The sequence below is a fragment of the Lynx rufus genome, unplaced genomic scaffold (assembly GCF_022079265.1).
Source record: "Lynx rufus isolate CCGP_SWC_20201006 ecotype Redwood Valley unplaced genomic scaffold, mLynRuf1.p SCAF_9, whole genome shotgun sequence".
Taxonomy (NCBI): Eukaryota; Metazoa; Chordata; class Mammalia; order Carnivora; family Felidae; genus Lynx; species Lynx rufus.
In genome coordinates this window covers 101,968,364-101,983,714 of record NW_025814897.1, presented here as the reverse complement: position 1 = coordinate 101,983,714, position 15,351 = coordinate 101,968,364, and the positions used below count along the sequence as shown (strand labels likewise).

Here is a 15,351-nt window from a genome sequence, read left to right as displayed (position 1 = left end):
GTCGAAAATGTCTATTGGGTTTACCAGTGTATGCCCAGCATCTGGTACATACTAGATTATTATAAAGGCATTTTTGAAAAAAAAAGAACGAAAAAAAAAGGAAAGACAAAAATGAATGAACAAATGAGTGAATGAATGATTGTCAGTTCTTCTGGCTGCTATAACTGCACCTGCCTCTGGGACTCTTTCTTACCCTATGTATCTTCCTTAAGTCACTGCTTTTGATCTGCTCATGGCTGCAACTCAGTTAGCCAAACACGCTAACTTAGAGCATAAATAAATTTAGAGTAAGTAGGCACAGGGTAGGAGATGAGGAGCTCTCAATGAGTAGACCTGGTAACTTTAACTTGTCTGGATCTTTTTCATTCATATGACTTCTCTGAAACAGTTTTTATTACAGAAGTGAATTCTAGATAAATGTAGCTTCACTGTACATTAGTAGAACAATTACTACTGGACGTTATTTGTGGATTGGCTCTCGCATGTAGATATTGTCTTAAATTCTTTATACACATCATTTAATTTAATCTGCAAAAAATCACTTCTCCCATTTTTTTTACCTAATGAAACTATCCAAGACCCCACAATATGGAGGTGGTGAGGCTGGTAGAATTGGCCATTTGTGTGATCCATGACTGGTTTTGTTGGTGTGTGCAGTCTTCGTTCTTCGGGTGTCTGGGTGTCTAAGCAGGAGAAGGTTGCCTCAGAGTGATACAGAAGAATGTATCCGCCATTCTGTTCCTGCCATTACTTTTAGGTTAGCACAGGAAGCTATGACCTTCCTTGAGTTTTACTTAAGTTCTACGTCATGCTGCTCTGTTGTTGGATGTGGAGCAAGGACATAATTAGACCTTTTTAAAAAGGTAGGGCATGAGGAAGGCTTTGAAGAATGAGTAGGTTTTGAACAGATTATAAACCAACCAAAGAGCATATTCTTGGAGAAAATTCAAGTATATCTGCTTAACTTAAAAGAGTCATTGAGTTTGGAAATCTTAACCTCATCAAGAGAATGTGGCCTCCAAAAGTAGAAGAAAAGCTTTCCATTTGTAGTACAACTCAGATACTCAAGATATGATTCCAGATCAAGACTTTTCTTTGCTTTCCTATTTATGTCTTAAATTTCCAACACTTAGATATAGGACATTTGATGTTTGTCTTCAAGTGGATGCTTCTGTAAAAAGGGGGTGGTTTGAAAAATGGATATGATAAAAACAAACTTCACTGTGACTGAATTTGTGTTCCTGGGCCTCTCATCTCAGCCAAAGATGCAGCTCATTCTTTTTATTATGTTCTTGTTTTTCTATTTATTAACAGTAGTGGGGAATATTACAATTATCACTGTTATTCAGATAGAACCTCGTCTCCAAACCCCCATGTACTTCTTCCTCACTAATTTATCCTTTCTAGATATCTGCTATACATCCACCAATGTCCCACAAATGCTGTCCAACATGGTGGGGAAAAAGACCATCCCATTCTCTAGCTGTGCTACTCAGATGTACTTCTCCCTCTCCTTTGGAATGATTGAATGTGTTCTCCTTGGGGTCATGGCTTATGACAGATATGTAGCCATTTGTCACCCTCTTCATTATACTGTCATTATGAACCAAAGTATCTGTGTCCAATTGGCAACCATTTCTTGGTCCAGTAGCTTCCTTAGCTCCATGGTTATCAATGTCCTCACCTTGAGTTTGCCCTACTGTGGGCCCAATGTCCTGAATCACTTTTTCTGTGAGGTCCCTTCTGTCCTGAGGTTGGCTTGCACTGACACCTCATTTACTGAGCTGGTTGTTTTCATCTTCAGTATTATCATCGTCTTCATTCCTTTTCTCCTGATTGTTGTTTCCTATGCCCGAATCCTTCTATCAGTCCTCAGGATACGGTCAGCCTCTGGAAGGCACAAGGCACTGTCCACCTGTGCCTCCCATCTGACAGTGGTGGCCTTGTTCTATGGAACTGCCATCTTCATGTACATGAGACCCCAGTCGAAGTCCTCCAGGGCTGGGGGCAAGATCATTGCAGTGTTCTACACTGTGATCACACCTATGCTCAACCCCTTGATCTATAGCCTAAGGAACCAAGATGTGAAAGGAGCTTTAAGGAGAGCTATTGCAAAACAGAAGACAGGAGGGGTCTTAATGGGACATAAAGTTAACTGTTAATCTAAGATGGCTGACTTCTGGATATGAAGAAAGACAATAAATAAGACCTTGAACCGTCAATGTTTGTCCTGCCATTCATAAAGAACACATAAAGCCAGCTGCAAACTCAGCAGGAACACATATTCTCCAAGGGCAAATTGCAGCTTTAATGTGCCAAAGTAACTTCTTTCATTGGGTGACTATTTGCTTACTCACTATGAAATTTTAGTTCTCTAAAATCATAGACTATCTGAAATTAATTGCTTGACATTATAACAGTAAGATGAAACATCTTATTACTGCTGGAGGATCTAAAGCATATTCATATAGAGAAACATCCTGAATTTTTAACTCAGGTGGAGAAATTCAGATAAGGGATTTTGGACATAACATTTCACATCTGTGTTAATTTGGTAGTGAACAAGGAAACAAGACTTTGCATCTACTTTGTGGTTTAGACCAATTTTGACTCCTTTACATACATACAGGCTTGCTTTGTAACAAATATATCAAAATATTGCTTCATTTAAAGTTCATGAGGCAGCCAGATCATGCAGGGCTGAGATGACTAATAAGGAGTAATGATTTATTCTTAGTAAAATGTGACACACACACACACACACACACACACATTTGTGGAAATAAATGTTTCCTGTATTTTGAAGCTCTAAAAAGAATTGTTTTTTAAAATAATTATTCTTTGAATTAAGAGAATAGAATATAATTTAGCATTATTATGCTTAATAACCATATATATGGCCTTTGATTAACATGCCATTAAATTAGCTACTCTATTTCAAAAATTTCCTCACTTATTTTTTTTTACAATTTAGAAGAAAATAAAAGTGTAATTCCACTCTCAGATATTCAATAACTAAAATGCAACCATTTCGTCTACATAAATATGAAGGTCATATAAAATCAGTAAATGAAGCATTCTTGATGGACTGGTTTAACATTGATTCAAAAAGTAAAAGGCAAAATCAGTAACCAACTAGTCAAATTCATTACAAGCAGGGCGCTTTTTTTGTGTTATATGTGCCTTAATATATATAACTTTATATGTTTGCTTGAGACATGAATAAGGATTAGAAACATCTACTTCTAATCAACTTTCTTCTGAACAAAAGAAAATTTGAAATTCTCTCAAATATTACCAAATAAGAAATATAACAACATACTTGGTTGGCTATTTATGAGTTAGAAACAATATTAAATTCGTTTTGATAAAGGAACGCGAAATGCCCAAAGGTACATCAAATGGAAAGCTTATTTTTTGCTTCACAAAAATTACCCATCCATTTTACTCTTCGGCTCCATAAATGAGTGGCAAGGTTAAAAACGCAGAAAACATTTGCAAAACCATTCTCACAAAGGAACACATAGCTGAAACATGTAAACAAATGGAAGTGAGTATTTTTGTGTAGTTTTCCTAAAATTGTTTTAGACCAATTGTTTAGATCTAATCAACGTGTTCTGATTAGTTTGTTTTGATCAGTAGCTTGGAGTTGGGCGGACAAAGGGTGGTAAACAGTTCACACAGCCCACGCCTAATTTAGTTCCCATCCAGACCTTTTCAAGCCAACTTTCTTCCTTTCCTATGTTTGCTTCTTTTGACAGAAAAGGAAAATGTAACACTTAAAGACATTTAACTGATAATTCTATGTACAATAGGTTACCTCATTGCTAGAACAAACAACAATTTATTTTAAGATTAACACAAATAGGGGCGCCTGGATGGCTCAGTAGGTTAAACACCTGACTTGGGCTCAGGTCGTGATCTCACGGCTCATGAGTTCGAGCCCCGTGTGGGGCTCTGTGCTGACAGCTCAGAGTCTGGAGCCTGCTTCCGATTCTGTCTCATTTCTCTCTGCCCCTCCCCTGCTTGTGCTGGCTCTCTCTCAAAAATAAATAAATATTTAAAAAATTAAAAAAAAAGAGTAACACAAATAATCATGAACCCAGTTATTGGTCCTTCACAACATCAAATGTCCCATTGAATTACTTCCTCCCTACATTTGTTTGGCATGATGGTAACATGATGACAGCATAGCTAAGAAAAATACTAACTAACACTTTGTTCATATGTAAATAAAATTAAAGCCTAGAGTAAACAAAATAATCAGAGAATGTACTGTTATCATGAGCTACAGTCTCTCAGTACTTGATTAATCAGTGCTTAAGGTATTATTGTGTATTATAAGGGACTACACTTGGAACGAGAATAATGAAATTACAATCGCACAGTTTTAATTTAGCTACGTTAACAGGAACAAGCTATTCCATTGCTGTGAGCCTCATTTCCTTCATTTACCAAATGAGATTGTTGTGGGATTGGATCATCTTTAAGCATCCATCAATCACGTCTTATAGCTAGCTACCTCTTTCTCTCTGGAATACATGTATTCTAAATTTATCATCAAATTTATGTATAATAAACCTATCAGAATCTCTACTGCGATGACATTATATTTGCATTTTTTGGATTTGGTTGATTTGTTTTAAGGATAATAATGTAATGTTGAAAGACTTAAGGTCATCATGGTAAAACAGAGGATATAATAAACCCTGTTGTCCTACGTCATGTTACCAGCTTTCTTAATGAGTATCTTTTCTCTTTAAGTGAAAAACATTAATTTAGTGTTCTGGTTGGTAAAGGGCTGGAAGGGAAACACTGGAAGGGAAGAAGGTCACAGTGAAACTGATTATTCCTCCTTAATACCATTCTCTCAGTGTCATCCGAAAGCTAAACTATTTCTTTGACACCATTTCTTATTTTGCCTCTTTCCCTTGCTTATTTGTGATACAGCGACTCCTCCGGCCCATCTGACCTCGTGAAGATTCAGCTCACTGGGGTCGTAGGCAAATGTGAGTCTTTCAACAAATGCTTCATAATACAATCCTGTCTACATCCCAACTAATCAATCTCACCAACTCATCAGACTGCATGTAACCAAAAACCAGAGCTTTATACCGGTTCTCCAGTTCTAATTGTGCCTGTCACTTTCTACAGGGCTGTACGCTTCTCTATTTTATAAAACCCTGGACTAAGAATAAAAAAAACAAAAAAACAAAAAATTCCAATCTCAGCCACTACTTACTCGCTAAGAGCACATCGGCACACCATTTAAACGTTTATAACTCCAGTTTCATCATCTTAAAATATGAGGTCAGTAAAGTAGTCCTGTGAATTTCAAGATCTTATAGATAGTTTCAGTAGGTTTCCTGAGACCCAGAGTTGGGGCTCAGTTTTGGCAGTTCTCTAGTCCGGGAGGGCGTGGTCATTCATTTGTTCAATGAGCATGTGTTACTTACTTATTACCTTCCAGCATTTGAGGACAAAAAATGAGACTACCTTAAAGTTTCACAGGCTCCCTAGGAAGCCTTTATATTAAAGGACTATGTACACAGTACCACACTAGCACGGAGGAAAGCTATCATTTATTAAGCCCCAAAGTGCTTAAATACCCTACTTAGATTTTTCTTATATTTTAATATCTGAACAAGGGCATTTTTAAGAATGAGAAGTAACCGTATTGATACTTACTCCAAGATAAAAACAAAACTGCCTTGTGCCAGAGGGACAACTGGCCACAGGAATGCTATTCTTTTGTTCGTTCGTTCATTTGTTTTTTGAAATATTTTAAAATTTAAATCTAAGTCGGTTAACATATAGTGTAATAATGATTTCTGGGAAGAATTTAGTGATTCAGCTCTTACGTATAACAGCCAGTGCTCATCCCAACAAGTGCCCTCCTTAATGCCCATCACCCGTAACACTATCCTTCTTAATTCTCACTGCAACCCGATACATTATTGGCACCATTTTGCAGATGAGGAAAAAGTGAGTCCAGGAAAAACCTACAGAAGTGATGATTGATTTGTGACATAAAACAGTGTTTTCTAGGTGGGTTAGTGGCCTTGGAAGCATTGGACTGGTTTTAGTGAAAGTATACAAGGGGGGAAATTGTCTTCAAACTGAAGACACTGAAGAGAGGGGTCTTGTCAAAACTCACATACCCTGTTAGCAGCAGAGCCTAGGTCTACAGCTCTTATTCTCGGGCTTTGCATAGCTCTTGATTTGGTTATTGGTGGTGGCAGTTTCAGAGAGATAATATAGTAACTGGATGTATGATGCACTCCTCATTGGCAGATACCTGTCTTATATTTGTGTCCTCCAGAACCTGGCAAACATCTAGCACTTACAAGTTTTTGCTGAATATATGAAGGGATGGATCCCGGGCTGAGTTAAGTCATCCCTTATACCAGTCCCATTCCCTATATATTTAACTACATTTTCTCTGACTTGTCTTCAGAGTAGAGAAGCTTGCAACATTTGGACCTGCCATTCCTCATGACCTCGAAAAAAATACGCTTTGGTGCAATTGGCTCTTTATTTCCCCTTTCAAGTTTTGTCTCCCTTTCCAAGCAACATGTGAGACAATTTTAAATAAAAAACAAAGACATCTTGCTCAGCACGCTTTTAAAAAATATTAATTTATATTTCCTTCATATCAGAGCGTTAAAGGTTACAGATAACCCTACAGAATTTAAGATTGATGCAGCGAGTGGATGATAGCTTGAGTGGAGTCTGTTGGAATGGCATTTGCATTTTCTATCTCTCGTCGCCACCCTTTTACTACTGCCATTTACCTGTGGTAATAACAACTTTCCATGTTTTGTCACTACTGAGGTTTCCTTCCAGTTAGTTTTTTGAAAGCAGCTTTCACGTCCTTGTTCCGTAAACTGTAGATCAAGGGATTCAGCATGGGGATGATAATAGTGTAGAACACAGAGGCCCACTTGTCTTGGTCCAGGGAGTAGCTGGATGTTGGCCTCAGGTACATAAACATGACTGTGCCATAGAAAAGGGTGACGCCAGTGAGGTGAGACCCACAGGTGGAGAAAGCCTTATGGCGGCCTTCAGCTGAGCGCATTCTGATGATTGCTACGAGGATGAAGGCATAAGAGATGAAGATGATGAGGATGGTGCTGAATTCAATGAAGCCACACAGACTAAAAAGCAAGATCTCGCTGATGTAAGTGTCTGAGCAAGAGAGGGCTAAGAGAGGTGGGATTTCACAGAAGAAGTGGTTGATAATATTGGAACCACAGTAACTCAGACTGAAGGTGAGGGAAGTGTGGGCTACTAAACTCACCAAGCCAGCCAGGTAAGAGCCCAGCATGAGAGCCACACAAACTCTCTTGGACATGAGAGTGCTATAGTGGAGGGGTCGACAGATGGCCACGAAACGGTCGTAGGCCATGGTGGCCAGGACATAGCACTCGGCATCCACGAAACCTACGAAGAAAGCAAACTGGGTGGCACAGCTGGAGAAGGAGATAACTTTGTGCTTTGTTAAGAAGTCAGCCAGCATCCTGGGGGCAATGGCTGAAGAGTATCCCAGGTCAACGAAAGAGAGGTTACACAGGAAAAAGTACATGGGGGTGTGAAGCTGAGTGTCTGTTATGATCAAGATAATCATACCAATGTTCCCCACGACATTGACCAGGTAGATCAGGAGGAAGACCACAAAAAAGATGGTCTGCAGCTGAGGGTCTTGAGTGATGCCCATAAAGATAAACTCGGTCACCATTGAGTGGTTTTCTTTATCCATCTTTTATATTTTATGTGTGCCTGGATTTGCTTTACTGTTTGAAGTGATTTTTAGAAATCTTCCCAGTAATCAGGTTCTATGACCCATAGGGTAACTCAAATGACTTTAATGAAAGTGATGGATATGTGCTCTCTCCAGGTACCCAGTGAAAATAGAAGATGGAAAATTCTGCTTCTCTAAAGACCTTGGTGTTCTGAGGTCATTTATCACATGCTACCAAATGTTTGACCTAATCTGTTCAGTTATCTGTGTTATTAATTAGTAAAGAAGAAAAGTCTTGAATGTCCCTTCCTTCTTCCTAAAACAAAGCAAATATGGACACAGATAATGAATAAACATTAACACTCATTACAAATAGGCACAAAAAGAAACTGAACAACTGAGGGATCTCAAAGTATAACATATCACACACACATACACACAGACACACACAGACACACACACACACACACACAGAGAGAGAGAGAGAGAGAGAGAGAGAGAGAGAGTAAAATACTTGGAGCAGAAGGTTAGCAATATTAAAAAAAAGCAGTGGATAATATTTTCTAAAAAGCCAGGAGTTACTGAGTGTTAACCATATGCCAGAATGTTGAGTGTTTCCACACATTACAAAATTTCATTCTCACAACAGCTCTGTGAAGTAGGTACCTCTGTCATCTCTATCTTATACCTGAAAAGAATAAGGCTATATATTAAGGAACTTCAGCAAAGTCAGCAGCCAGTAAGTAGCAGAGCTGGGTCTGTCTGACTCTGGGGTTCACTTCACTTTATTGTGAACATGTGATATAATGTGATATAATGAAGTCACATCTCTTTATTTTTGCACCTGCATTTCTTTTTCCTGTCTTGCATACCATGCACAGACACAGAATTAGTCCTTTAGTCTCCCTAATATTTAGAAGCATCCAGAGATTTGGCATGGGAGTAATCAGGATGAAAACACAGCTGTGTCTGTGGACAATTCTATTGACTAATAAACGGGTTGTTGCATAGCTCAGTTCAGAGTTGAGATTCAAGGATCCTTCACTAAGGGGGAATGGAGAAAACATTATCCAACTCTGTGGTCAGAAAGCTGCACGTATGAACTTTTTGTGTATGTATGTAGTTGGATTTATATCTGGCCCATTGAAGAATTCTGAGAAGGAAGTGAGCAAAACCATACCAATCCAAACCAAATCAAGCCAAAACATGAGGCAATTTAGAAATAAGTAGGATTCTCTACTGAATGTGAGAGAGAAGTCAGAGTGTATCTCCTTTAGTTGGTTTACTGCTTAAGAAAGACAAGAGCAGAATAGTATAATGTCTTTCATTGGAACATGGAAATTCAGAACAGGTTATCTTAAATCCTAGGGTGGTGGAAGTAATGCCTCCACCTTTCAGTTTCTGCATAGAATATAATCAGTCACAATAAAGAAGGGGTCTAATAATGAATAATCAATACCATATATTTTCCTAAAAGTGTATAGTTTATCAAGTACTTTTTGATTCATTCTTAATATGTTGTTGAATGTGTGCATTGTTTCATACATTAAGCCAATTAGGAAACAAAATGAAAAGATAAATCTTGGAGAAATTATTTGAAAAATATATTTTCACAAAGAATTTCTTTTTCCTAAGAAGGCACCTGGGTGGCTCAGTCAGTTAAGCATCCAAATCTTGATTTTGGCTCAGGTCAGCATCTTATGGTTCCTGAGATGGAGCCCCACGTTGGACTCTATGTTGACAGCCCGGAACCTGCTTGGGATTCTCTCTCTCTCTCTCTCTCTCTCTCTCTCTCTCTCTTTCTCTGCACCCCCCCCCAACTTATGCATGTGCTCTCTCTCTTTCTCTCAAAATAAATAAATAAACTTAAAAACAAACTTGTTCCCATAATATAAAAGGAAACTTAAAATTCACTAATGAGAAAACAAACAACCCAAAAGTAATGGACCAAACACTTGAATAGACACTTCACCAAGCAAGATACATGGTGGGCAAATAAATGCATGGAACATGCTCAAATCACTTGTATTAAGGATACACAAATTAAAACCACAATGAGATTTTTCTACACATCTATTAGAATGGTTAAAATTTAAGGAGATGAACCATATGAAGTGTAAACAAGAAAGTAGAGGAACTGGAAATTTCATTACTGTTAGTAGGAAGGTAAAATAGTACAACAACAACAAAAAATAGTACAACCACTTTGGAAAACACTATGGCAGTACAAAATTAAATATACACATATCTGTTGTATGATCCAGCCATCTTCCCCTTGCAAAACAAAACAAAACAAAACCAAAAAAACACATGGGAGCAACCCAAAGCCCCATCCATAAGTAATAAGAAATAAGGATAAGCACATTTTAGTATTCCATAAGAGAATACTACTCAACAATTAAAAGAAACAAACTATTGATAGATTAAACATGATGGATGAATCTCAAAAGAACTAGGGTGAGAGAACATACTTGATAAAAGAATATACCTTATATGATTCCACTTCTAAAAGTCTAGAGACTTCCAGCTAATCGATAATGACAGCCAATCAATGGTTGCCTGGGTACAGGTGTGCGTGGGGAGAGACAGGAGGGAAGGATTACCAAGGGCATAAGGAAACGTTTTGGCGTGACAGATTAGTTGACTATGTTGATTATGATGATGTTTCATGGCGTATATACATATACTAAAACATTAAAATTTCGGCTTTAAATATATTCAATTCATTGTATGCCAGCTATCGCTCAATAAAGCTGTTAAAAAAAAAAAAAGTACTTGTCCTTACCTCAATTATACTCATTCTCATTACCTGCGGATGTGTATGTCACTTCGCAGGTTCTGTTAATGAGGAAACAAAAACAGGCAGAAGGGACCTGCAGTCACACAGTGAGTTAGGTGCAGAACTGGCAATTGAGTCTAGGACTGCCAGTTTCATACACAGTGCCATGTTCATTTTTTCCCTCTCTGCTTCACACTGGAAGGTGAAAATAACCCATCAGGAAAAGAATATAAGAGGTCTCTGAGTGCTCCCATTTCTCAGCGTATTCTTTTACTTTGGCAAAAGGGAAAATATTCCTATTATTGATACTGGGATGACTCATTCAGTCTAACCTCATAATTTTAGAGAGGAAACAGATGCAAATCAAGCTTGAAAGTGCAGGACGTTACCAGGAGTTACAGGGGTGAGGGATGCCCGCTCAGAACACAGCACAAGGGGCGGGGCTGGCTGATCTTCAGTTGGGCATGTGGAGACCAATTCATTTCACTCACTTGAAGAATGGGATTAGAAAATCATTCTGTGCTCCCTTACGGAGTCAAGGTTCCAGTTAAAAGAGAAGTGTGTGGGAAGGGGTTTCACCAGTCATAAAGTGCTCTACCTGTTCTTGCTTATAGTGGACAGACAAGTCCAGGCTTTGCTACCTGCATTTTTTTTTAATTTCTAGCACATTACTTATCTTTTTTAGAGTCTCAGTTTTTCATATATTGATGAGATTAATGCTATATTAATATCTTATTAACTTTCTGCAAGAAAAACACATCAGTTAGAGTGCATGTATATTCTATTATCTATCCATCATCTATCACCTATCTCTCTCTCTCTATCATCTATCTATATCATCTATCTATCTATCTATCATCTATCATCCATCTACCTACCTACCTACTTACCTATCTATCACCTATCTAGTGCTGAGATCAGTATCTGTCATATGCTACACGCTTAATGCATTCGGCAATTATGTCAGTGTTAATTAAGTTAATTGTGTAAGAGGATTTAATTCAGTAGATAATTTTGTGCTCACAACTCCCAGAAAAAGAGTTCCAATCCTTATCCACACAGGTGATGTACCATGGACTGCTTTAACTTCTAGTGAAGGAGTGATTTTTCCACAACACTTCCATTAAGTGCTAAACCAAGCAGAGACAGATGAGGCTATAAAATTCAAAATCAGAGTAAAGATCAAAGAAAACCATTATATATATATATATGTATATATGTATACTCTCATGAGAATACGTGAGACTATATATATATACCAGTCTATATATATATATATATATATATATATATATATATAGCCTACGTGAGACTGGTATATATATAGTCTCATGTAGTCTCATGTAGCTAAACTTCAACTGATCTGACTCTTGAAGAAATGGTGGAATATTGAATAAATACGAATATTCCATAGTTAAACTCTATTAACAAAAAAGACCAGCAAAAGTATTGTCTTATGCAAGGTAATACAGGTCAAATATATTTTAGACTTCTATGTATCATCTCCTTTTGCATGTTCACATGAAAAGAATTCTAGAATAAGAGTCTGGGATCCTGGTTGTTATCCTGTTTTTTCCACTAATTAGGTGCTCAAACTTGATGAATTGTTGCATTAGATGCAGCTTCCTTATCTGTGAAAGGAATAGGGTGAAGAATCCAAACTCTACGTGACTTTTCTACTCTAGTATTTTCTGAGTGCATACTTATTGTGAAGTATCTAAAAGCCAAACCCATAGTTTATGTCTACTTTTGAACATTTAAAATGGCATGGCCCCAATGCCAAGTAAAGCCATGCTCAGAGGAGCACGGGCAGGGTCATGCCCCATCCCTAATGGTCATGTCTTTTGGCCATCTGTCCCCATACTGACCTGTGCCCTGATTTGTTTTCTACCAGTTGGGGATAAAGTCTCCTCTTCATTTGATGGGTACAATGAGCAAATATTCTGAAAAGAATCCAAAGGTGGTGACTCACGCTGGCAGCGGTCCCTGAACTCCTAGCTCAGCCACCTTTGCTCCTGTGTGCAGGAGGTTTTATCAAGTTTCAGAGTCACACGCTATCCTCAGAAGAAAAGAGCTGACATGATTTCTGCAGTCACAGGAGACTGGAAGTTCTGATGAACGTCACCCCTAAGGAATTTCACTCCTTCCTCTTTCCATCGTAATGATAAAAAGAAGGAAACACAAGGGACTTCTTTTCTGCCGCTCCAGTGTGGTGACTGATTCAAGCAGAAATGCATGCACTATTTTTCCAGCCCAAAGCTGCCTACTGGGTATGATTTTGATGCTAACTGAGGTCTGTTTGTTGATGCCTAAAAGTCTTTTCACAGAGGATGATAGCTTCCATGTGATACGGATGGACCATCTTTAAACTGGACATGAAGACAGTCTGGCATAAGAGTGGCATACAAGTACATAAGATGCATATGAGAGTTCACACACAAATTGTTTCAGTTTCCCATTTATATAAAGAAAAAGAAAATGAACAGTTATAAGATTCTCACTGCCTACCTGATATTTTCAAAAAATCTGCTTTATTTGGAAATGCTATTTGACTTGAGATAAAGTTTCATCCTAAAAGAAGAGATTCAAGAATAAAATTTTTAAAAGAATTAAAAAAACCCTTTGTAATATCTTTTTCCATTTTTTGACTTTCAGCCCATATATGTCCTTAAACCTGAAGTGAGCTCTTATAGCCAGGAGATGGTGGATGTTGTTTGTGTTTGTGTGTGTGTGTGTGTGTGTGTGTGTGTGTGTGTGTGTGTGTGGTTTGTTTTTGTTGTTTTTGTTGTTGTTATTGTTATTGTTGTTTTATCCAGCTTTGTACCTGTATTCTTAAATCTCATTTTATGATTAAAATTTAATTCCTAATAACATTGACATGTTCACTTTTTTATAAGATTTATTGATAAGTCAAAGCTTGATTTGAAATAAATATTCTCTCATTTCTCCAACTCATAATAATCCATTATATGGATGTAACATTGCTTATTTAAAGTATCCTGTTGAAGGACATTTGAATTGGTTCTGATCTTTTACTATTAGAAGAAAAAAAAATGCAGCAATCAATATCCTTGGGCATATCCAGTTGTCTCAATAACATTTCTTTTCTTGGGGCGCCTGGGTGGCGCAGTCGGTTAAGCGTCCGACTTCAGCCAGGTCACGATCTCGCGGTCCGTGAGTTCGAGCCCCGCGTCGGGCTCTGGGCTGATGGCTCAGAGCCTGGAGCCTGTTTCCGATGCTGTGTCTCCCTCTCTCTCTGCCCCTCCCCCGTTCATGCTCTGTCTCTCTCTGTCCCAAAAATAAATAAACGTTGAAAAAAAAAATAACATTTTTCTTTTCTTTTCTTTTCTTTTCTTTTCTTTTCTTTTCTTTTGCTTCATTTCATTTTGTTTTATTTTATTTTATTTTTGAAATGTTTATTTATTTATTTTGAAAGTGAAAGAGCACAAGCAGGGAAGAGGACCAGAGGGAGAGAGAGAGAGACATAGAGAGAATCCCAAGCAGACCCCATGATCAGTGTGGAGGCTGATGTGGGGTTAGATCTCACAGTTGTGAGATCATGACCTAAGCTGGAATCAGAACTCTGTCACTCAACTGACGGAGCCACCCAGGTGCCCCAACATTTATTTTAAAACTTATCTTTTCCCAATTTTTTGAATTGAATTTTCATTTCATAGAGTCTATATTTGCATTTTTCTGTTCTATTCCCTTGTTTCTTCACCATTCTATACAAATCATTCTTCAATAATTCCTTTTTAAATTATACACTCCCTTATATATTTTACAACAGCAAATCTAGTCCCACCTCCACTTGTTTTCTTTTGTTTTTTTTTCCCAGGGTTGCCATGACTATAATAGAATTTTTAAAAATTTTTCTACATAAACTTTATAGTCAACTTACTTAGGGAAAAAGTCTGAGGATATTTTTGAGACTACATTACATTAATAAATTAACTTAGGGAGAATTGCCACATTTATTCCATTAAGTCTTATTATCAAATAGCGTGTATGTCTTCATAACTTGTTCAAGTCTACCTCTGTACCTTTCCATTACCCTGCTTTGAACATTTTGTACTTGGTTTATGCTTAGATCTTTGGTTCAGCAATCAAAAAATGAATATCTTATCTTACATATAAACTTTCTAACTGGAGGTTTGTTTGTTTATATGAGCTTATTAGGTTAATTTTACTTTTTACTAATTTACTAAATTTTATCTCTCTCCGTTTTTTTTTTTTTAATTGATAATATGATAGTAGGAGTAGAAGTAGTAGTTTTTGTGTATGGTGTGGTAGAATGTGGCTACATCTAACACTGTCCTAATAAAGATTTAGTTAAAATGAAATGAGCCTCCAAAGCTTAACAAGAGAATTCTTCTTGGTTTTGCCAGATGATATAAGATCTATTTAGATGAAACTTTTGGTGGCTTGTGAGTAGTATGTAGGTATCCTCTGGAACAATGGATATATATATTCTCTCAGACCCCAATGACATATTTTTATAGCAAGTAGCTTATGTTGCCCCCTCTATGTTCCTGAAATGACATTCATAAATAATTTACCTACACACATAATTTAAAGAGGAGAAATAAAAAGAAGAGAATTTGCAATTTACAATAAATAATTTAGCATTTATTTCGCCATGTATTTATTTATGTATTGAGTATCTTATACCTGAAATAAACTTGAATACCCTGGGACATGGAGAGTTCTTTTTTGTTAGGGACTGTTTTGCACTTTGCAGGCTTTTAGCATTTTTGCCCCTTACCTACTAGATTCTATCCCCTTCATGTGATAACCATAAATTCCCATAATGTCCCCAGAGGAAAAACAC

At 37.4% G+C, this 15,351-nt stretch overlaps 2 protein-coding genes across 3 annotated transcripts; one reads left to right on the top strand and one right to left on the bottom strand.

Moving 5' to 3' along the window:
• The first annotated feature begins 1,196 nt into the window (after positions 1-1,196).
• Positions 1,197-2,162, top strand: LOC124506065 (olfactory receptor 2G3-like). The gene has a single exon (XM_047072068.1). It carries the CDS (start codon positions 1,197-1,199, stop codon positions 2,160-2,162), a length of 966 nt encoding a protein of 321 aa, XP_046928024.1.
• Positions 2,163-6,826: 4,664 nt separating this feature from the next.
• LOC124506239 (olfactory receptor 1019) lies at positions 6,827-15,272 on the bottom strand. Of its 2 annotated transcripts, XM_047072262.1 has the most exons (2): positions 15,245-15,272; positions 6,827-7,749 (listed from the first exon to the last, which is right to left on the bottom strand). In XM_047072262.1, the coding sequence occupies exons 1-2, from the start codon at positions 15,270-15,272 to the stop codon at positions 6,827-6,829; spliced, it is 951 nt and encodes a 316-aa protein (XP_046928218.1). The 2 variants fall into 2 exon arrangements, with proteins under 2 accessions (XP_046928218.1, XP_046928219.1); XM_047072263.1 differs by lacking the exon at positions 15,245-15,272 and having other exon boundaries at positions 6,827-7,759.
• Between the last annotated feature and the right edge of the window lie 79 nt (positions 15,273-15,351).